The 23,718-nt window shown below is 41.6% G+C and overlaps 1 protein-coding gene and 1 non-coding gene across 2 annotated transcripts in view; both read left to right on the top strand.

The window, feature by feature from the left end:
* Positions 1-3,469: 3,469 nt before the first annotated feature.
* Positions 3,470-23,718, top strand: part of KCNMB4 (potassium calcium-activated channel subfamily M regulatory beta subunit 4) — a 54,099-nt gene continuing 33,850 nt past the window's right edge. The window contains exon 1 of the mRNA XM_010986398.3: positions 3,470-3,841. Coding sequence (XP_010984700.1) covers positions 3,506-3,841 — 336 coding nt within the window. The 5' untranslated portion in view covers positions 3,470-3,505. The remainder of the gene's footprint in view (positions 3,842-23,718) is intronic.
* Positions 19,037-19,108, top strand: TRNAA-CGC (transfer RNA alanine (anticodon CGC)). The gene has a single exon. It is a non-coding gene; the product is annotated as a tRNA-Ala (tRNA).

The raw sequence follows: 23,718 nt of genomic DNA on the forward strand, positions 1-23,718 counted from the left end.
TACTGATGAGAATCCTTTTTAGAATCTTTCAATAAAAGTATATATAGATATGAAATTGTATACTGCAACTTTAGCAGCAGTCATGGGACGTCTTGAAAAACACTATCAGAGGGTAGGGTATAGCTTAAGTGGTAGAGTGTGTGCTTAGCATGCACGAGGTCCTGGGTTCAATTCCCAGTACCTCCTGTAAAGTAAATATACAAATAAAGCTGATTACCTCCCCCACCAAAAAAAGAAAAGAAAAGAAAAATACTGATCATAAGAACAAGTTATAGACAATGGTTTTTATGTCCTTGTTTAGACAGGCTTTTTCCTTTAAAAAGAACGTCGTCGAGGCTTGGCCATGATTCTCCTGAAAACATTGCTGCAGACAATGATGTACATCAAATAAGACAGTCTGGTTCTGAGTATTGCATTTTTAATCTTAATTTTAATTGGTGAACAACTATGCAAAGAAAGGACTAACTTTTTTTCTTCTGTGTTGCTTCTGCCTTCCACAGGAAACAAGATCCTCAGTGACCTCAGAGCTTAGCATCCCTGACGTCCCAAGGTGTCTTCCTACTATTCCAACTTAAGAGAGTCAATGGTGATCTGTTTTCAGAAACTGCACAGCTGACATATGCAGTCTTCCTTGGAAATGTGAAAAGGCAGCATCAGCTCCAACAAATGAAACTAATAATACGCACAGTGTTCAAGGACAAAACAGAAATTTGGGGAGTCTTTTGATATGTTTGACTTTCAATAAAAAAAACACATGAAATAATGAAAGGTTCAGAAGAGAAACAAGCTAATTTAAAAAAGAGGAAATAAGAGGAGAAAAGTAAATGTTTAAAGAACAAGAAGGCTAGAAAGCAACAGTTTCTTCCACTACTTTGAGAATAATTATAAGAAAGGAAAGTGACTAACTGCAGAACTTGAAAAAATGGATTTAAAAGTCCTTAAGCATTTAGGTTAAATTAAGACAGAACTTTCTGATATTTTTCTTCTCTATGCTTAGAAGACCATCTTGCTTCTAACTTTTGAGGCAAAAGATTCATTCACAGAACTCTTTGGGCTCTGGAATCATTGAAAAATGAATCACATTCATTAAACTATTTTTAGGCACCCCCATCCCTGTGTTTTATGAGCACTATAGGAATTAATTCTGCCTCAAGGTTAAGTTGCTCAGCATACCGGAGCTAGAATGAGTGGATCTGATTTGCTGGCCACTGCCTCAGATCTTAGATTGGCTTTAGCGTTCTTCAAAAAGAAGATTATGATAACCTGCCGTAGAAAAAAAGATTTAGATTCACACTGAAAATCTGTGATCTCAGGTTAAGCTGCTTCAACTATTAAACTCACTTTCTTTTCAGGCAGTGCATGTAATCAATTGTCTTTATGCCAACAGAAAAGGAAGAAAATAACATAATTTCTAGGTAAAGAAGGAAAGAAGTCTAGTCCCTCAAAATTTGAAAGGAACTAAAGTACAGTGTCTTCCTGATTTGGAAGTTTTCCAAACCCTACACCTTCCCAGTTTATTCAGAAAAACACTCAAGGTCTTCCTGTAATTAAACTTGCTTTGGAAATACTGTTACCTACAACATAATGAAGTAATGCGAACTCAGGACTGCAGTTGAAAGGTACTATACTATTCAGTAACATTTGAAGTCCAAGAAAGAGAAGTCAAGAATTCCATGATTTGATTTTTTCATACTCATCAGGAACATAACTGAACTTAATTTAAGAGTACATTCATTGGGACTTGCAAGTCAAGAAAAAGATGTGTTTTACTTATTTTGCAAAGAAGTTAATATTCTGATTCTTCAAAATGTAGGTCGAAATAGTTCTCCAAGTTTGGTATTTTGATAGAAGTGTGGTTTGGAAAAAGATCATCTTAACTTTAGAAAGGAAAAGGTCACGGAAAGAAGAGAGGCCGAAGGTTGCCTGGGCGAGGTGGGGAGGTGAGAGTGGAGGGAGCATGGGGAAGAATTAAGAGAGCAGAACGCAGCTCTAGAAACAGTACCTGTCCCAAAGTGGGTCTGCACACCGCTACCACCTTGCACAGCGCTCCTGGAAAGCTCGCCTACAAATTCCGCGGTGGCCAAGAGTGGGTAGGCTCCCAGGGAGGGAGACAGAACAGAGAGGATTCCGTTCTCGGGAGGCCGGGAGCGAGGGGACGGTCCTGATGGGGAAGTGGTGTCTCCTTCCAGGACTGCAGGTCTCTGCATATGTTTCCTTCGGGTCCTATTCAGTCGTCCCAGCCTTGGGACAAACTGAGTTGGGGTCGACCAGGCTGTCAGAGACCGAACTTGCCGCGAGGTTCTCCCAGGACCCAGGATGCGAGTTTCCCGGGTCTCGCCAGTCGCAGGCTCCTGCCCCCACGTGCGTCGCCTCCACAGCACACTCCGTCTGACTCAGCTCGTTACACTCCTCTCCGCCGCCCTCGGGGCCGGGCTGGGGCCGGGGGGCGCGGGCTGCGCCGGGAAGGTTGGGAGCGCGGGGACCCCGCGGCCGGGCCGTTAGCGCGCTCACTGTGCGGGAGGCAGTGGGGAGGGGGCGGCGGCGGGGCCCCGCCTCCCGCCCCGCTGTGCGCCCGGCCGTGGCGTGGGCACTGGCTCCCCCGGGCGCCCCCCGGCGCACGCCGCTCGCGCGGGGGCTTCCACCCCAGTCGCCGGGTCCGGCGGCGCGCTTTCCCCGGAGCGCCCTCCGCCTGGCCGCGGGCTCGCTCTGCCTGCTGGCCGACCAATCCTCGTTTGGAGTTCAAAATTCCCGCCGCTCCACTAGCGCTGCCCCCCTCCCTCCCTCGCTCTCTCGTTTTGTTGTTGTTTTTAAACTTTCACTCCGGCTAAACTATATTGATCTTAAGCTTTCATCTCAGACGTCCCTCCAAAGGGTTTAACAGGGCTCCAGCCGCCCTACCCTCGGGGCTCGCCCGGCCGGCGCCCACGGCAGACGCCCCGGGGCGGGGCGCGGCGGGAGGGCCCGGGTCGGCGGCGGGTGGGGCCGGGCGGAGCCGGCTTCCGCACCGCGGAGCCCCCGTGCTCGCCCCGGATCAGCCGCTCCAGTCCTTGGGGCAGCTGCCCGGCGAGTCCGCGGAGCGGCAGCAGTTGGGCATGGGGACGGGGAGACGCCGGCCGGGAGGAGGCGGGGTGGGGGAGGCGGGGAGAGCGCGGGGGCGGAGGCTGGCAGGGGGCGCTGGAGGCAGGAGCCGCCCGTGCGCTCCTCGCGCCCGAGGGTGCGGGAGGCTCTGAAGCCGCGGCTGCACTGTGAGCCTCCGGGACCCGGGCGGCGGCGGGCGGGGTGGGGGGCGGGGGGGCGCTGCCGCCGCCGCCGCCGGGGGCGTCGCCGGCCTCGGCCCCTTTGTTCTCGCGCGCTCCCCCGCGCCGCCCACTCCCCTGCTGCCGCGCGGCGGCGGCGGCGGCGGCGGCGGCGGCGGCGGCGGCTCCTCCCGCCCGAGGCAGTCGTGCTCGGCGCCGGGGGCGGGAGGGGGCGGGGGGAGCGCGCCCGCCGCCGGGAGTGGGGGGCGATGGCGAAGCTCCGGGTGGCTTACGAGTACACGGAAGCCGAAGACAAGAGCATCCGGCTCGGCTTGTTTCTCATCATCTCCGGCGTCGTGTCGCTCTTTATCTTCGGCTTCTGCTGGCTCAGTCCCGCGCTGCAGGACCTGCAAGCCACGGCGGCCAACTGCACGGTGCTGTCGGTGCAGCAGATCGGCGAGGTGTTCGAGTGCACCTTCACCTGTGGCGCCGACTGCAGGGGCACCTCGCAGTACCCCTGCGTCCAGGTCTACGTGAACAACTCTGAGTCCAACTCCAGGGCGCTGCTGCACAGCGACGAGCACCAGCTCCTGACCAACCCCAAGGTAAGGGCGCCCGCGAGGGATGCCGCGCTCCCGCGGAGGTCTTGAGGTTTGGGGGAGCACAGCTAGACCCTGCGCGGGGTGGCTCGGAGTCTGCTCGCGTGACCGGGAGGCTGTACTCAAACCGGGACTAAGTACCACTGTCCTTCCGGAGGGTTTGTTTGCGACGACCCATGGTGCCTGGAGGCTTTCTTCACAGATTTTTTTATTCCCTCACGGATTTCTCAGATTTTGAGGCCTTGGCTCAGCTTAGGTCTGGCGCCTACAGGATGGGTTTTGGAGAAATGCAAGGATCCAAAAGTTAACTTTTCCTCCGATTAAAGCCAGTGTGGTAGCGGGGATCCATGTACTCCCGCGCGTGGTCAAGTTCTGGACTCCCACTGGCCGCGTCCAGAACTCGCCTTGGGAGGTCCAGGGGGTCCAAAGCCCCTTGAAGGGTGTTAGAGGTTTCCTTGCCTTTTAGCTTTAGACAGTCGTTTTTAACTTGGGGTCCAAAGATGAGCTTTTCTGGGTCGACAAAAGACGTGGAATCAGATGCGAAATTCTGTATAGGTTCCTTTTGGGCGGGTGCAGACGACTTCTAGTTTTCGTGAAATTGATGCTCAGAAGGGTCTAGAGGGAGCCTAGGGACAATTGGGAGCCATCTGGAGAACGGTAAAACTTACTGAAAATAGAAAACCCTCCTTGAAATGTACCGAATATTCCTTTCTTGGCAACTTTTTTCTTTCTCACAAGCAAAAAAGAAAAAACCTGGTTAGGACTCGAGGGATGGAGAGCAGAGAAGGGGAGACTCAGAAAACTGTTCCCAATGGAGAAAAAACTTATAAAAAGCAGTGTCCTCAGTCTGTGAACTAATTGCGCTTTGTAGTACACCTGGTTTTGCCAGAAGGGTCCGTTCGTTCGTTCGTTCTTTCTTTCTTCTCGGTCCTTTTTGCTGTTCTTGTTTCTTAACTGTCAGAGAATGTATCTTCTTTAAAGTTGTTGATATTTTCCCCATTTGTGAGGGCAGGGCTTGAAAATCAAGCCAGAAAATAATCCAAAAAGGAATGAATCTTATGTACACAGGAAAACTTTCTGTTCAATGTGGTATAATTATATCAATCCAAAAGAAAAAAATTCTGTTAATATTTTAAATGTATTTAAGACAAGCTTCTCATTTCTGTGCAGTAAAACTCCCGATCTTGTCTCCTAAACAGTAAATTCTTGAATTGCGGAAATTTTTAAAAAGGAATCCCTTTTTGAAAAATATGCCTTCTCAAAAAAAAAAAAAAAAAAGATGCTCCTGCTGACAAAGGAATATTCATCTACCTTAAAAATAATACTATATAAGCAGTAAATATAGAAATACAGAGTTTAGGTAGAGTATAATGTTCAAAGTCTTGAAGAAGCAATAGTGTCTCAAAGACAGATGTTAAGTTAATCGAATCCACGCTCAGGAATTTCAAAATAGATCACAGGGTTTCAGAATCGACACTTTTTTTTTTCCAGAATTAAGCCATTAAAATAAAAGAAGGTGCCGGGCAGTAATAGTGATTTAGAAATTATATGGTAGTTCATCATTTAGGTGTTGTTCTAATTGTTGAAACGTTGCTAATTAGTTTAAGATCATGGTTCAGGCACTAATAAATTACATACACATATACCAGTAAAAAGCTAATGTTTACTCAAGACACTGAGAAGATAGAATTTACTACAAAAAGGCTGTTTTGCAATTTCCAGGCAATTCTGAAGGATCTGGCGGAAAAAGTTAATTGAGATAATTAGGACATAGGTTTTTAAATCACTTGGAAGGAGTGGTAAATGCTTTATGTAATCCTGGGATTTGATCTCTCTCTCCCTCTCTCTGTTGCAAATAATCTTTTTTTTTTTTTTAAACCAGTGCCAGTTTGGATCCTGGCAGCAATCATTTTAAAGAAGTATCAGAACAAAATAAGATTTTATAAAGTTAAGTATTCAAGAAATGACAACTGAAGAAAGATGTGTCAGTGTTACAGAAAATGAGGAATAACATCCCATGCAATTTAGTTAAGGTCTCCTCAGCCAAAGCAATGTATGTCTTTTTATACAAATTATGATTGCATTGTAGCATTTACAGAACGTTAGCATGTTCTTTTGCAGTCACCTTTCTACTTTTGAGCAATTAAATGCTCAATTTGGAAATTCTCATAATTAGTGATGGAAAAATTCCGCGTAACTAAAATATTGTGCCAGAGTCCAGTACATCAGCAGAAGTTTTCCACAGTGCTCTTGCAATTAGGCAATACCCATTGCTGTTGCATCTTGCCTCACCTCTTTTTTTTTTTTTTTTAATTGAAGTACAATCAGTTATAATGTGTCAGTTTCTGGTGTATAGCACACTGTCCCAGTCATGCATATACATACATATATTTGTTTTCATATTCTTTTTTCATTAAAGGTTATTTCAAGATATTGAATATAGTTCCCTGGGCTATGCAGAAGAAAGGCCTGGGCTCCCCACCCTTTGTAGAATGCCTGCATTCCCTACAGTGTCACAGACCCTAATCACTGTCAACCATCTCTTCCACAAGAAACCATTTGAGAAATCTCTTCTTAGAAAAAGAGCAAGGACATTCTCCCCTCCCTTGAGTTGGCTGCATTAGTTACAGTAAAAGGCAGGGAAAGAATGTTGCAAGCATATAACTTCTTAAGCCATAGACTAGAGTGTGAATAAATTTGACCCTTGACTAATGACTTCATTAAAATACCTTTAAGTCCTATTCAACTTATTTATGTTTTGAATCATATCCTGTTCCTAAAGCAATCGCTGTCTCCAGGCATGTAATGTAGCTTTCAAGTCAGTTACCCTAATTATCCTAATTATCAAGTCAGATCTTAATTCTCCACAGGGCAGTGATCTGCTCTGTGAAGTGACCATAGCCAAAACTGAAATTTGGGATCAGCTTCCTCTGGCTCACGTTCTCATTGCTGCGTTACCTCTTTGTGCCTTGCAGTTGTGTGTGCGCTAAGAGTTTTGGTTCTCAACCATGGCCGCACGTTGGAATCACTGGGTGGGACTTTAAAAAGAAATTCTGATGCGTGGGTCCAGCCTTCAGAGATTCAGATGTGGCCTTGAGTAGGTCCTGGGCATTGGTGTTTTTAAAAAAAAGTTCTTCAAGTGATTCTAATCTTAGAATAGACAGAGTCAAAAAATAAATAAGTAACTGGCTTAACTGGCTTAGAAGATGTATTCATCTATTGTGCAGGAGAAGTCAAATAAGTCAAATAAGAACCCCGAGGGTGATTAGTATTTATGTGACTAAGCTGAAAGAATGTTACCGATGCTACTGAATACAGGTGGCTGGTATGACAGGAAAGACTCTAAGGAATTCTGAAGGAAAAGAAGAGAATCATTTAAAGTTAGTGTGGAGATGATCATTTAAAACTGTTCTCTGGCAAATGAAATGAACACATGCAGTTCCAAGCATCTGCTTTTGCTTCATGTACATCAGATGGCAAAAAAAAAAAAAAAAAGGTGAATTTTTAGAACCGGCCTCTTGTCTGTGGAATGAGAGAGTTCATGATTTAAGTCTGTATGTTTTATTTTTGCTTTGAGTTTTTTTTCTCTGATATTAAAAACCTAGAAACAGGACAGAAGTGTGTTTCTAAGAAACCACTACTATTATAAAAGTAAGAGAAATGCATTGAAGAGAAGAGAAACTTAGGCAAGAACCAGAAAAGGGCTCACTCAGGCTTTGTGTATCCCTGGAAACTGGATGTAACTAAGGACTGTGGCTTAGCCATCTTGTTAATATCGCTCACATCCACCCGGTGGCCCCGCCCCACCAGCACGCACGCCCTCACTGTGCAGACAGTATGGTCTGCTGTGAGCTCCATCCTTGAATTAAATGTTCAGTGTGATGTACTTTGTGCTCTAGGGAGAGCCCTCGTATCGAAACTAAGTACCAAAAGGCTGATCTGAATTGTGACAACTTTTCTACAATCTTTATTTCTCCATGAAAAAGTGGCTTACCGTGGTGGTTTTTTCTCTGGTGGTTCTATGAAGTAATTTTGAGGGTGTATGTAACATTTAATTCTGCAAATACTTCTTCAGCATCTGTTATGATCAAAGAACTGGGCAAGAAACAGGAGGACATACAGAGATGAGTTCATTTAAGAAATACTTATTAAGTGTCCACTTTGTGCTGTGCGTGTTGCTCGGTTCTAAGACTAGAATACAGAGCAAAACAAAGTGTCTGCCCTACATTTTAGTGGAGTGACCAACAAGAAGTAGATTTATAACATAATGTCCTATAATGATAAGTATGTAGAGAAAATTCAAGCAGCATCAATGTATAGACTGTGGTAGGAGGAACGAGGGGCTGCTCTTTTGCATGGGGTGGTCGGGAAGATGGCTCTGGTGAAGTGATGTTTCCACAAAGGCCCAAAGAACATGAGAGGATGATCAGAAGCCTAAGGGACATACAGGAGTGAATCATGTGGCTATCTGGAGTAAGAGTATTCCACTGGCTAAGGGGACAGCAGGTGCAAAGGCCCTCAGGCAAAGTGATTACCACGCCCGTGTGAGGACCAGTGAGGATGACGTTGAGGTTGGACCATGATGAGCCAGCAGAGATGAGTGTCAAATGAGGCTGGGGCCTTGTAGAACATTATAAGGATTTTACAGACACACATTGCTATATATAAAATAGTTAAACAACCAGGACCTACTGTATAGCACAGGGAACTATATTCAATCTCTTGTAATAATATATAATGGAAAAGAATCTGGAAAGAAAATATATATGTATGTATATGTATAAGTGAATCACCTTGCTGTACACCTGAAACTAACATTGTAAATCGGCTACACTTCAATACAAAAATAAAATTTAAAAAAAAAAAGAGCATTATGTGGACTTTGGATTCTAGCCTAAACATGATGCTAAGCTATCTGACATTTAGCAGGACCAAGATATAATCACACTTAGATTTTCAAAAATGGAAACGATCCCTCTGGCTGCTGAGATGAGAATAAAATGTGTGTGTGTGCGTGTGCGCGCACGTGTGCACATGCTCACTTGTGCGAGGTGACAGCATCAGAGGCAGGATTGGAAACAGAGAGTCCAGTAGGACAGGTGATGGTGACTTAGATCAGGAGGTAGCATTGATAAGGTCCAAGGCAGTGATGGACTGGATATGAGGAATGAGGGAAAGAAAAGGCGAGGGTGACTCGAAGGTTTGTGGCAAGCACATCTGGGTGAAGGGGGATGATTTTATTAGCTAGGAAGACTGAAGGCAGAGTAATTTTGGAGGAGTGTGCATGAACAGCAAGGGTTCTGTTTTAGACATGCCTAACTGACATACCGGTGAGGGTGAATCCACAGTTCTGCCCCACCAAGAGATCATTACCTAGCAGAGGCAATAAGAACACAAGTAAGCGTCAAGTCAAGCCAAACACCAAGTTCTACAGGGAAGTCCAAACAACAGGACCTGCGTGTCTACAGAGGAGAAAGGTTAAGGGAAAAGCTTCCTGGAGAATGAAACATTTGCCCTGAAATTCTGAGAATGAATAAAATTTTCAACCTGGACAGAAAGGTGAAGAAGGAGGAGAATGTCAAGAAAGAAAAAACGCAGGAGCAGAGGTGTGGAGCTGCGCCAGTATGGCGTGTGTTGGGGGATCAGCAGATAGACTGGTATGGCTGGAACGCGAGGCACAAAGAGCAGAGCCCTGGGGGGAAGGTAGGAGAGTGAATAGGGCCAGTAATGAAGAGGACCTGACAGACAGGGTGGGTTTGCAGACATCAGGACGCATGGTAGGAAGAACGATGCCCCTCCCAACAATGTCCACATCATAATCCCCAGACCCTGTGACTACCTTCTGTTACACAGCAAAAGGGCATTAAGATTGCTACTCAGCTGACCTTAAATTAGGGAGATTATCCTGGTGGTCTAGTGTAATCACAAGGGTCCTTAAATGTGGAAGAGTAGGTCAGAGCAATGCAATTTGAGAAGGACTCAACTGACTGTTGTCAGATTTGAAAACAGAGGGGGCCACAAGCCAAAGAAGGCAGGCAGCCCCCTTTTCCAAAGAAGTGGGAAAAGGCAAGAAAATGGGCTCTCCCTTAGAGCCTCCAGAAAGAAATGCAGCCCAGCTGGTGCCTTGATTTTAGCCTAGTGAGACCCACTTTGGAATTCTGACCTCCAGAATTGTAGAATAATACTTCTGTGTTGTTTTAAGCTACTAAGTTTATGTTTTAGCAGCAATAGGATATTGAGACAGAAGCCAGGGAAAGCTTTTGAGTAGGTGACTAATATGACTAGATATTTACAAACTTGGTCAGATAATATCCACCTGTATTACAGTTCTTCAGAAACAGTCTAATCTGCAGGCTGCTAGGGTCTTCCTGTCTGAGGGTATTTATCACGATCCATCTCTCACTTCCGTGTGTGGATGCTGTCTATGAAAATGTCAGTTATTTGTAAACTTGCAAAGTTATGTATCTCAACTACTAATCAAAACTTTTTTCTTTTACAAGAGAGATTTGTTACGTTACAGTACGTTTTATAGTTTGGGGGGGAAATGCATCTATTTTATCACAAACTTGCCTTAGAATTATAAAGCCTTTTACGAGTTGTCAGTTTTTTCTCTATAAAATGTTTTTGGTCCTCATTTATCAATGAAGTTTTCAAGTTTTATTTACCTTGGGTTTAATTTTTTTTTTCAGTCTTCAGCAGAATTTCATGTTCAGTTGAGTTCCTGAATAAACAGTACGTTCACATTACAATTACCATAAATATTCACAGTAAAATACTGAACATAATGGTTCTTAATATTACATATGTTTCCAACTATTCTCATGCTGTGCTTTTGGTATTCTCTAGGGTACGTAAATCAATGTGTAAAAATTTGTACTTTTGAGTTATAGTAATACCCTCTTTTCTTTTAAAATAACCATTGTTATAAAGTTGAAAACCATGTGTTTATTAATTATTTAAATTTGTGAACATTTTTGTAAGTAAACTAATTCAAGCAAATTTATTTTCTGTATTTGCTTGGTTGAGCAACAGAATTCAGATTAGGGCACTAGAAGATCTCTATATACTAAAGCACATGTGAAGAAATATCCTTTCATCCAATTTTTCTGTACCATTCATCTAATTGATGCAGTAAATCAAATGGACTTTGAAACCTTATCCATCCAATTTACTAGTTATAATCTAACAGTATTGCAGCAGCATAGATTGATGTTTGTATCTCATTAGAGGAAATTAAATCCTAGAAAATTAAATCCTAAATCCTAGAAGTGTAATCTAGTTTTTCCTGTGTAACAAATATAATTGTCTTAATTGGTACAACTTTATTTTAAAATAGTTCTAAAACATGGAAAACCAGACAATAATGCTGCTTAGTGAGAGTTAAATCTTCTATTCTGATTTTAGTTACTTTCTGTTTTCTCTATTTAAAGGATAATAATGACAAAAAAAAATCATCTTTATCTCTCTAAAACCTACTTCTATTTTGGAATCTTTTGTTTCCATCAATGGTATCATTTTCTCTGTTATAATACTTTGTTAATGATACTTTTAATAATGTATCAAGTAATACTTTTTTTCAGTTTTCACTGCCACCATCCTAGTCAAAGCCATTGTTTTCTTTGATTGTTACAGTATGTCTTCACTATCTTCTTATACCTAGTCAATTTCTTCCTCCAAACCAGTGGTTCTCAAAGTGTAATCTATGGACAAGAAGCATCAGCATCATCTGTGAGCTTCTTAGAAATGCACATTCTCAAGTCCCATCCTAAACCCACTGAAGTAGAAACTCCATCCCCATTTCTGATTTAGTAGTTCTGTGTTGAAATTCAAGAACTTATATAGTAAAAAAGTGTATAACTACCAAGCTAATAAGTGGGGGAAATGAAATAATATAAAGCAAACAGTTTAAAAGAATGCAAGGAAAGAGAAAAAAGAAAAAAAAAGAATGTAGACAGGTGGAACAAATGAAAAAAAAAAAAAAGACAGTGGATTTAAACCCAAATGTATAATTATATTAAATATAAATGGACTAACTCTTCCAATTAAAAGACAGAGATTATAGACTGGAACATATACACCATAAAAACATCAACCCAAGAAAATGAAGAAAGAAAAGCTGGAGTACTTGTATTATATGAAACATAATAGATTTTGAGGCAAAACTGTTATTAGAGATCAAAAAGGACATTTTATAATTATAAATGTTAATTCAGCAAAATGTAACAATCCTATATTGGGATATACCTAAAAATATATCCTCAAAATACATAAAAACAAAGAAATTAAAGAAGAAATACATAGAAATAGCTCAAGAGAGAAATATACAAGGCTATCATGATGAGAAATTTTAACACATTTCTGTTTGTGACTGATAAACAGTTAGACAAAAGTAATATCAATACATACCTAGCAGATTTGAGTAACGTTTAACAACTGACCCAATTGACATATATAAAATAACGTAGCAAGTGCCCATGTAACATCTCCCAAAATTGATCATGTTCTGGGCCATAAAGCAAGCCTCAACATATTTCAAAGGGGAGAAATAATTAAGATTATAGACTCAGAGAAATTAAACTAGAAATGATTAAATTTTACTGACAGACATAGAAGATGTGGGAAATTCATCAGGGAAAAAATGAGCTTATGAAAAATGATGCTTGAACAATTAGCTCTACATAAGAAAGAAATGAAATTTGTGTATACTTCACATAACAATAAATTCCAAATGGAATAAAATCTGAATGTGCAAAGAAAACTATAGAACTTCCAGGAGATGGAATAGGAAAATATCTTCATGATACAAGCCTAAGAAGTATTTTCTTAAATGAGGCTGAAAAAACAAATCGTAAAAGGAAAATATTGATACATTTGAGCACATTAAACTAATGACTGTCATAAGACTAAAATCATAAACAAAGTGATCATGTAAGCCACAGACTAGTAGAAGTTAATGGCAAAACAGGTAATCATCAAGATTATCCAGCATTTATGAAAATGTCTACAAATCATTAACAAAATGACATATGACATAATGGGAAAATGAGTGACGGTAATGTACGGTCAATTCATGAAAGAAATTTAAGTGGCCAATAAATGTGAAAAAATGCTCAATTCCAATAATCTCAGGGAAATTCAAGTGACAACAATAATGGAATACCATTTCACACCTATGATACTGGCAAAACTTAGTATGTTTCATGAGACCAGATGTTGGTGAGGATTTGAGAAAATGTTAAGTCTTCTCATTCCTGGAAAATTGGTTCAGCCAGTTAAGAAAATAATCAAGCATGCTAAGGTGTAACTAAATTGTGCGTACCGGACAACCATTGTGACAACCAAGTAAAATGACAAAGATTTCACTTCACGGTGTTTACCTTAAAAAAAACTGTAGCACGCATCCGAGGAAATATATATGAGGATTTCATTGCAGAACTGTTTGTGGTAGTGAAAAAGTAGAAACAATCTAATTGAATTAATTAGGATCGGATGGGGTACTTTAGTAGGAACCTAATAATAGTGACCTATACAGAGCAGGTACTAGTTTTTTCTTTTGTAAATGTCTGAGCTTGTAGGTAGTCTGTGGTGCTGTGCCGTTCTGATCTGGAAGGTCATCTGAACACCCAGTTTCTCACTATCTCATTGCGCTACCATCTCTTAACATGTTTTTACTAACTTGCATAATGTCTGCCTTTTATGCAGTAAGAAGAGTGAAAGAGAAAATAAAGGGCAGGCAGCTTCCTTTTTTAAAAGAATAAGATATAATACAAGTTTTGTAATATTTGCTCTTTTAATCTGCACGTACTTTTGTATACTCATAAAGCTGTGCAAACATCATTGCTAATTCCAGAATATTTTCATCACTCCCAAAAGAAATCTCATACACATTACTGCTCATTCCCCATTCCCCCAACTTGGTCATGGTATGTATAATCCTTTTTATATGTTCCTAGATTTGGTTTGCTAGCATTATGTTGAAGATTTTTGCATCTGTATTTGTAAGATATATTGGTCTGTAGTTTTCTTGTGGCAGCTTTGCCTGCTTTTGGTATCATAGTAATAGAATGAGTTGGTATGTATTCCCTCCTCTTCTTGTTTTGTGGGAAGAGTTTATAATTACGCACCATCGTCAGGTAGGATATATTTCAGGAATGCAAGTTTGGTTAAACAGAATGGAAGACAAAAAATCATGTATATATGTATACAGAAAAAATTGACAAAAATCGTTTCATGACTTAAAAAAATCAACGAACTAGGAATAGAAGGGAACTTCCTTAACCTGATAAAGGGCAACTAAGAAAAACCCACAACTAATATCACACTTAATGATGAAAGACTGAAAAGCTTTCCCCCTAAAATTAAGAACAAGACAAGGATGTCTGCTTTTGCCACTCCTGTTCAACATTGTACTGGAGGTTCTAGTCAGGGAAATTAGGCAAGAAAAAGAAACAAAAGACAGCCAGGTTGGAAAGGAAGAAATAAAAGGATCCTTATTCACAAATCGTACGATCCAGAAACTCCTGAAGAATACACACACACACACACACACACACATATACATACACACAAAGCTATTGGACCTAATAAATTCAGCAAGGTTGCAGGACACAAGATCAATATACAAAAATCAATTATATTTTTATACACTGGTAGTGAACAATCCAAAAGTGAAATGAAGAACACAATTCTATTTACAGGAACATCAAATAATAAAATGCTTAGGAATATATTTCACAACTTTAATGGAAGAATATCAGACTTTTACCCTGAAAACGACAAAATACTGTTGAAAGAAATGAAAGAAGACCTAAATAAAGATATCCTTTGTTCATGGATTGAAAGACTTAATGCTGTAATGATGGCAGCACTCCCCGAATTAGTGTACAGATTCATTACAATCCCTATCAAAACCTCAGCTGAGTTTTCTTTTGGAGAAATTGACAAGCTGATCGTAAAATTCAGATGCAAGTGCACGGGACCCAGGGTAGCCAAAACAGTCTCGAAAAGGAGAACAAAGTTGGAAGACTCACACTTTTCCAATTTTAAACCTTACTAGAAAGCTGCAGGATTCAAGACTGTGTGGTACTGGCATAAAGATAGACATTCATGGAATAGATTCTAAATCCAGAGAACAGGATTGAGAGTCCAGAAATGAATGCAAACATTTATAAGTAATTGATTTTTGCCAAGGGTGTCAGCATTCTACAGAAAAAAAAAGAAAAAAGTTTTTTCAACCAATAGTGCTGAAACAAAGAGCTGTATATCCACATACAAAGGAACGAAGATGGACTTCTGTTTCACACCATGTACAAAAATTAATTCAAATCCATGGGAGACCTGACTGTAAGAGCTAAAACTGTAGAGCTCTTAGAAGAAAACAGGTGTAAATCTCTATGACTTTGAATTAGGCACCGTTTCTTGAATATGACACAAAAAGCACAAGCACCCAAAAGAAAAAGGATAATTGGACATAAATAAAATTAAAAAAACATTTGTGCTTTTGAAGGGCAGCATCAAGAAAGTGAAAAAGACAACCACAGAATGAGAGGAAATACTTGCAAATCATAGCGTCTGATAAGGGTTGAATATCCAGGAGATATAAAGAGCCTTTACAACTCAATAACAATAACAGAAAGGCAAATAGCCTAATTTAAAAATAGGCAAAAGATGGGAACAGATATTTTTCCAAAGAAGGTAAGCACATGGAAATATGTTCAGCATCGTCAGTCATTAGGGAAATGCAAACCAAAACCACAACAGGGTTCCATTTTCAACTCACTAGGTGACTATTGAAAAATGAAAGACAGTAAGTATTGATGAGCGTGTGGAGAATTTAGAACCCACATATATTGTTGATAAGAATGTAAAAGATTTCCAGCCACATGGAAAACAGTTAGACAGTTCCTCAAAAAGTTAAACAGAATGACTATGTGACCCAGCGGCTCCATTCCAAGGTATATACCCAGGAGAAATGAAAACACTATTCATAGCAGCATTATTCAGAATAGCCAAAAAGTGGAACCAAATCAGATGTCCATCAACTGGTGAATGGACAATCAAAATGTGCTACATCTGTACAAGGGACCTTATTTGGCCATGAGAAGGAATCAAGTGTTGATACATGCAGGCAACGTGAATGAACCTTGAAAATATGCTAAGTGTGGAAAGTCAGACATGGAAGATCACATGTGATTCCGCTTACATGCAATGTCTAGAACAGGGAAATTTATAGGAGGATTCAGAATGACAGCTAAAGGGTGCAGACAGGGTGTCTTCCCAGGGTGATAAGAACATTCTAAAATTGATTGTGATTGTGGTTGCACACCTCTGTGAATCTACTTCAAACACCACTGAATTATCCTTTTTAAAGGGGTCAGCTGAATGGTATGTCAGTATATTGCAGTAAAGCTGTTACCAAAAAATAATGTTGATGGAAGATTTCCTCTGCAAATTTGGCATTTCAAATAACATGCAAAGAGGTTAAAACTTCCCTATTATTTGGAAAAATATGTGTTTAAAAATATTAATTTTCCAAATAAAATTTATTTTGCAAAACACTTAAAAATTATTTAGAAAAATATTTAATGAAAATAAAATATACATTTAATTAAAATGAAATTATAATTTTGATGGAGTAAAATTTCAATGTACAAAAATAAACTATGAAAATGTTAAAAAATAGGTAAATGATTAGACGGTAGATAAAGCCTTTCTAAGCATGATAACAAGAATGGAAATCTTAAAAGAGTACATTGATTTATTTCATGACATAATAAGAAAAAACTTAAATATATTTTTTTAAACGTTGAAATTGAGAGAAAAATGACTAACTTGAGAGAATATTTGCACCATGGTAGAGAAATGATTCAAAACTCATTATGTGAAGCGCTCTTAGCAGTAAATGATCATCTCTTCAGTAGAACACCAAGTGTGATGGTTAATTTTCTGTGTCATCTTGACTGGGCTGAGGGATGCCCGGATAGCTGGCAGAACATTATTTCTGGGTTTGCCTGTTTCTGGAAGAGATCAGCATTGGACACAATAGGCTTAGTAAAGGATCACCCTTACCAAAGTGTGTGGGCATTAGCCAATCTCCTGAGAGCCTGAATGGAACAAAAAGAGGAAGAGCAAATTTGCTCTCTGCTTGAACTGAGCCGTGACACTGGCTCTCTTCTTTCGCAAGCCTTTGGACTCAGACTGAATTACACCATCGGCTTTCCCAGGTCTCACATCGTGGGACTTCTCAGCTTCCACTAGCTCCTGAGCCACGTCCTCAGAATAAGTCTTTCTGTATGTCTAAATATACGCTACTGGTTCTGTTTCTCTGTGGAACCCTGAGTAATACACCAGCCAAGAGCATGGACAGGCAGTTCAGTGAAGAATGACAACTAACCAGACACATGGAAAACCTGTGTAATCTACTAACAGTCAAAGAAATATTAATCAATGCAATGTTGAGATACTTTCCCTGCCTATCAAGATGGCACATATTACACTAGTAAGGCTGTGAGGGTGTGGCAGTCTTGCACACTGCTGGGGACAGCACTCTGCCAGGGAGCAAATGGAAAAACATACCAGAATCCGGGAAAATCCATGTGTTGTTTTCCTAGGGCTGCTGTAACCAAGTACTGTAAACTGGGTGGCTTAAAACAACAGAAACTGATTCTTCCACAGTCCTGGAGGATAGAAATCTAAAATCAACATGTCAGCAGGGTCCTTCTTCCCCTGAAGGCTCCAGGAAAAAAAATCCTCCCTTGCCTCATCCTGGCTAATGGTGGTTCCCTGCGGTGCTGGGCATCCTCGGGCTTGCGGCTGCATCACTCCCATGATTTCTGCCTCCGTCTCCCCAGGGCTGTCTTCCCTCTGTGTGTATATTTTGTAGCTCACTCTCCTTTCTTTTCTAGAGACAGCAGTCACTGGATTTAGGGCCCACCATAAGTTACTGCAACTTCATCTTAATTATATCCGCAAAGACTGTATTTCTGAATAAGGTCACATTCCGAGGTTCTGAGTGGACATGAATTTGGGGGAAGACACTGTTCATCCTGGTACAATACGTGTACTCTTTGACCCAGTACTATTATTTCTAGCAATACACGGTACAGGAAAAAAATTGTAGAGTTGTTGAAAGATACAGCTGTGAATGTATTATTTGCAACATCGTTAAAAATGGTAAACCATCTGAGACCTAAATGTCAGATAATATGGTACTGGTTGAAGGCATTGACATAGATTTACATTCATATGATGAAATATAATGCACTCAATTATATATATATATATATATATACATATAAACCAAAAGATGTATATGGCATGTTATTGACAAAAAGGTACTTTTTGAAACAGCATGATTCCATATTTAAGAAAGTAAAACATGTTTGTGTTTATGTATTCATTACCTATACACATACACACAGCATTAGTTTTCTTTTTGACTACTTCCAGTTTCTAAATTTCCTCCAGTAAAGATGGCTTACGTTTGTAATGAGAGAGAACCCAGAAACGTTACTTTAAAATGAGTGCTCTGTGAAACACATGGGGAGGGAACAGATAATATGACTGAGAGGATCAGTGTATTGAAGATGAAGCTACTTCCTTGAGAAGCGTGGTGTGTTGTCTTGAGTACCCATCTCGCCTGTACCATTGCGTCGGCACAATGTTGGAGGAATGAGAAGCCTTTCCTACAGTCCCCACTTCAGGGACCGCCTTGGGCTTCACCAGCAGTGTCCAGGGCAGAGCTGCACACATAGCAAGCATTTAAAAACTGCCCGATTTAATGGAAAAGGCCAAGGTGTCCACATCCAGGTGCCCACACCCGAATCTAGGTGGGTACCTGTAGGCCAGTCACTCAGCAACCTCTTGCGCCTCAGTTTCTTCACAGACTGAGGATTGTAGATAACATACAAAATGATCCAAGAAGGTGTAATTGGCCAACGCTTGTGGAATAAATAAACTTTGCCTTTTGCACGGGTAATGACTGAGGCATCTAGTAGGAGGAATTTCACGGATGAGGAAAGAGTTTGGAGACTTTGTCACAAACTTTATTGGTAATACTGAGGCAACAGCCCGGTTTCTGGTACCTCAGTATCTCTGACTCTCCATTCCTTGATCTTCATAGCTGGTGGGAAGATGCCTACTTGACAAATCTTCCACAGGTTGCATCATTTAAAAGTATCTATTGACTGGGGTGGGGGGGGTGGAGGTATAGCTCAGTGGTAGAGCGTGTGCTTCGCATGCACAAGGTTCTGGGTTCAATCCCCAGTACCTCCATTAAAATAAATAAATAAATACATAAACCTAATTACCTGCCCCCACCCAGATATAGCTGTAGAATCATTAATTCAACAGACGTCTCTGGGGTTCTTGCATGTGGCAGGTTCTCTTCCCCATTCTGGGGATGCAGTGGTGAAGGAAATGCCTGCTGGGTTCAGGCTTACTTCCTGGTGCAGTTGTCAGAGGGCTTCACACAGTATTGGGGAACGGGGTGCACTTACTGCTTAGACCTGAGGGGGCCTCTCCTTCCTCCATCCACTGAGCTTTCCTTCACCCAGCTCTGTCTCCCACCCCCATGGGAAGTACTGATGTCTGTTTTCTTCTGATTGATGTCAACCACTTCGCCCTTCAGTGTTTTTCAACTGAAACTTAATTTGATTTTTGCAGAACCAATTGGTGGAAAATCAGCAACACAAATTTATGGCGTTAAAATTTTGCAGCGTTTCAGAATTTCCATTGGAGATAATGTTGAACATTTTCAAGGAGTGCAGGATCGTCTTTTTTTTTTTTTTCCCCAGAAAGATAAGTGCAGACATGAATTCTCAGCTAGTTACCAAAGAAATGCTTTCCAAAAACACAAAATTAGAAACAAGAATGAGGGGATAACCACAAATATAGGAAAAGTTAAAATGATTTCAAGTGAATACTCTCATCAATACTGTGCCAATAAATGTCAAACCATAGGAAGATATGATGATTCTCTAATAATGAATTTTTTTAAAAAATAGACCAATTACCATGGTTTGATTTATGCTACCAGGACTCTCTTTAAACTCCATATATCACACCTTCTCCCCCACTCGCCAGGCTGTCACAGACCCCATTGGAGGCCAAGTCAATCAAGAGAACTTTCTGCAGCTGGAGTAACTGGAGGGGGCTCTTCTCTGGCCACCACTGCAAACTGGCAGGGTTACAAGCTTCTTAGTAAGGGGTCAGAGGAGCAATCCCAAATGTGGGTTAATGTTTCCTCCAAAATAAAAGGAGTCCATCAAGCATTGTGCCTGTTCCTTAGTTTTAAGGAGCGAAAGGCACTGCAGCCTGCCTTTCACTTTGGAGGGGACAGCCCGAAGTTCCCGGCACCCCCAGGCCCCCAGACTCACCACCGAAGCAACGGGCCACTGCATTTTCCTCCCCCCGGCACACTTCTGCTTTGCCAAGTAATCTAGGGCACTTTGTGCTCCCTGATTTCCGATCAGCGTGACATCATCAGTGTACGGGCAGTGTGATGTCCTGTGGGAGGGTGAGGGGGTCAAGGTCCCTGTGCACTAGAGCGTGACGTCCAGAGAGAGCTGAGGTAGACCTGAGGAAGACAGCGAAGCCTACACCGTCTCTGCCAGGTAAAATCAGTCTCTGGGCTCTCTGTCCCCAAGGATGGAGAAGGTAGCTTTGGCCAGATCAGTTGCCATAGAATTAGAATTGACTGGAGCAAATGAATGAGTTTATTTGCTTCAGTAAAGAGACTGTATCTGAAGCAGCATCTAAAAGTGGGGTCACCGCTGATTCACTGAACGATGCAGTCATTCTCCAGGACTTGCATAAGTCTTCTTCAAGAGCCAAATAGGCAAGGCAGATGGGAATGTGGTAGGAAAGAGTTTGGGGAATCCCCACTCCTATAAGCTCTGTGACTTCCCTACGGATGCAGTAGTGACTACTTGGGGAAGAAGGAGGTTGGTTCAGAGTTACCCACTATAATAGCCTTCTCTCTATGGATAAGAGGTCAAGGTAGGAATTAGGACCAGTGTTTTAAGCATGTGTATTGCATCTGGACATTCAGAATCTCAATCACAGGAGAGTTCATGGACTCACCGGACCAACTTGGGTCAAAACTCCATTTTGCCCCTGACCCCATGAGCCCGCAGTCTGAGCAGTCATACTTAGGGGCCCCAGGGGTTAGGGTAAGCACAGAGCCAGTGTCCAATGATACACTCGGCGTCTGCCCCTTCCCCACTGCACAGCTGTGAATGGCTGCGTGTTCTCTTGGGGGAGGGTGGGAGAAGGGCATTACTTGAGGTTCTTTTTCAAGGATAAACAGCCTCCCCTTCATTCAAGGAGCTTGAGGGCTGGGGATTTGATAAGGAGTCCTGTCTTCCATCACAGTGACTCACTGGACTCCCATGTACCAAGCCTCAAGTTTTTTTCAGGTATGTGGATGAAGGAAAACCTTAAGGGATTCCCACCTTTTTAGTCCAAGGGGTCCTATGATCTCTTAGCCACTGTCAGAGATTATCGTGTGGGTCAAATCATTTTTATTATGTGCACAAAGTCTGTGGGTCGTAAGTACAGGGCACAGTGGGGACCGTTGACCTCTGCCCCATGATGTCTGAGGTCCCAGACTCGAAGGCTGAGGCTAGATTCATCTGAAGGCGCACTTAATCCCATGCCAGGGAGTTGATGTTGGCTGTTGACTGGGGGACCTTGGTTCCTCTGCACATGGGCATCTCCGTGTGCTCTCTCTGCATGTGCTGCTTTGGGGTTCCTCACAGCACAGCGACAGAGTGCCAAGGGCAAGCATCCCCAAAAGAGAGATGCAGGTGAAGCTATGTCACCTTTTCTGAGTTAGCCTTGGAAGTCCCGTAGCATCACTTCGTCTGTAATCAGTCACAAACTCATCCATGTTCTAGGGAAGGGAAACCCACAGCCCTGAAAAGAGGAGTGTCAGTGTCACATTGTAGGGGTGTGGACATTGGGATGGATATTGGTACAGCCATCTTTGGAAAATAAATTCCACCACAAATAGGAAGCATCGATTTTGCATCACCACCGTCTATCAGTCCTGGTTCTAGGGGACTTACCAGGGGCAGGGCTTGTTGGCCTCATTCATGCAGAAATGATTGTTATATTTTATTGAATATTTGTCTACATATATATACACATTGAACTTGTGTACCTTACAATACACAATACAGTTCACAAATAATGCCATCAGTGAGGCATATCTGAAGGCATGCATGAGCGTTTAAGAAGTTTTATTTCATTTCAATGTTGTGTACGTTCGTAAGAGGATTGGCCATCTCCTCAAGGATTTTAAGTTATCATAAGCCATTGACCAAATTGCTAAGTGTACTCCCATGCTTGTTATAAATAATCACTGTTGAGTTTCTTCCAGATTAAAACTTCCTATTTTGATCTGCCTCCTTCTATTTAGAATTGACCTCTATTTTTGGCAAAGACACTATTTTTCTTTTCTTTTCTTTCTTTTTTTTACTGTTTTGACCACATTTTATTTTCTAATTCTAAAGTGGAATGAAATGTTTTCTCTTGAAAGTGGAATGTCATTCCAAACTTTTCTCAGTTTTAATAAGATCACCAGCTTTAGCAGTCTACTTGAATCCAGGAGTTAAACGGATATTGTTAAATCACAAAACTGCAGATGTTGTGTTAACGCATAATAATTACATTCTGAGTGAAGGAGCGTTGTGGGGGGCGGGGTGGGTGGGGATACCCTGCGGAAGGGAGGGAGTGGCTTGTCACAGAAGCACCTAAGGATAGAGGGACAGTTCTTCGTAAGTGGTAGCTCAGATAACTTGGGCATTTTGTGTCATCTCCCACGCCCACTAGCCTTCAGGTGCGTTAGGTGATTCGATCTTTCTGGAACATCCATACACAGAATCTTTCCCATTCTATTTTCTGCTTTTTGGAATGTCACTTTCCCAACGCATTCTCTGAGAAGCAAAACCCCGTTGGCCCCTAAAGACACAATCACGTCGTCTCTTGTGTGAAGCCTCCTCTCATACCCCTAGCCGAAATTTTCGAAATCTTCACTTCCTCCTTTGTAATCACAAAGCACTTTGTAAACCCACTGTCCTTGCTGTACATGCTCCTGGGGAGGGAGGAAGAAGCGGGGCAGGAAGCAGCAGCTCATCTTTGTTTCCTGTCCAGTGCTCAGCAATCAAGCATTGCTTGCTGCGTGAACTATCAACTCCAAAAAATCTGTCATTCCAAGGCAGAAAGGGAGCTGTTAAAAGTGCAGATTCCTAGTCCAACTGAATCAGATGCTCAGTAGGTTGGGGGGGGGGTGGCTTTTTGACAGACAGTCCAGTGGCCCATGGAACATACTTCCACAAACACTGCTCTAGTCCGGGCACCACTCTGTGCCCGCCCAGCCTGCTCTCTCTGAAGAGCTCATTTAGCATCTCCTAGTCTTTTTTTTTTTTTTTTCTTTAAGATATTTATTTAGTAGTCTTTTTACAACGCCTTTTATTGACTATTTTGAAAGATTAACGTGTTTGAGTCTGTGGTGATGGGGAGTGAGCATACTGAGAGTTTGAATTTTAATAGGAAACAAACATTTAGATACAGATGTGTATTATTTCACGCTGTTATCTATGAAGTTTTTGAGATTGATAATGAAAAGAGATCGTTCTCTAATATCAAGAATGATGTTGATTTGGTTCATACCTAAAGACAGTATGAGTTTAGCATAAAATAAATGATAGCATCTCCTAGTCTTAGTTAGCCTTACTTTTCACATTTTCTGAGCCTTTATTTGACCTTCAGATTTTTCCATAAGATTATTTTCATTTAGCTTTCAGATGTGGGTGCCTGTTCTGGAACCACCTTGCCCTAGAATTTTAATTTTTTAGCTGATGTATAATTTTGTATGTGTT

This window comes from Camelus dromedarius, chromosome 11, assembly GCF_036321535.1.
Source record: "Camelus dromedarius isolate mCamDro1 chromosome 11, mCamDro1.pat, whole genome shotgun sequence".
NCBI lineage: Eukaryota > Metazoa > Chordata > Mammalia > Artiodactyla > Camelidae > Camelus > Camelus dromedarius.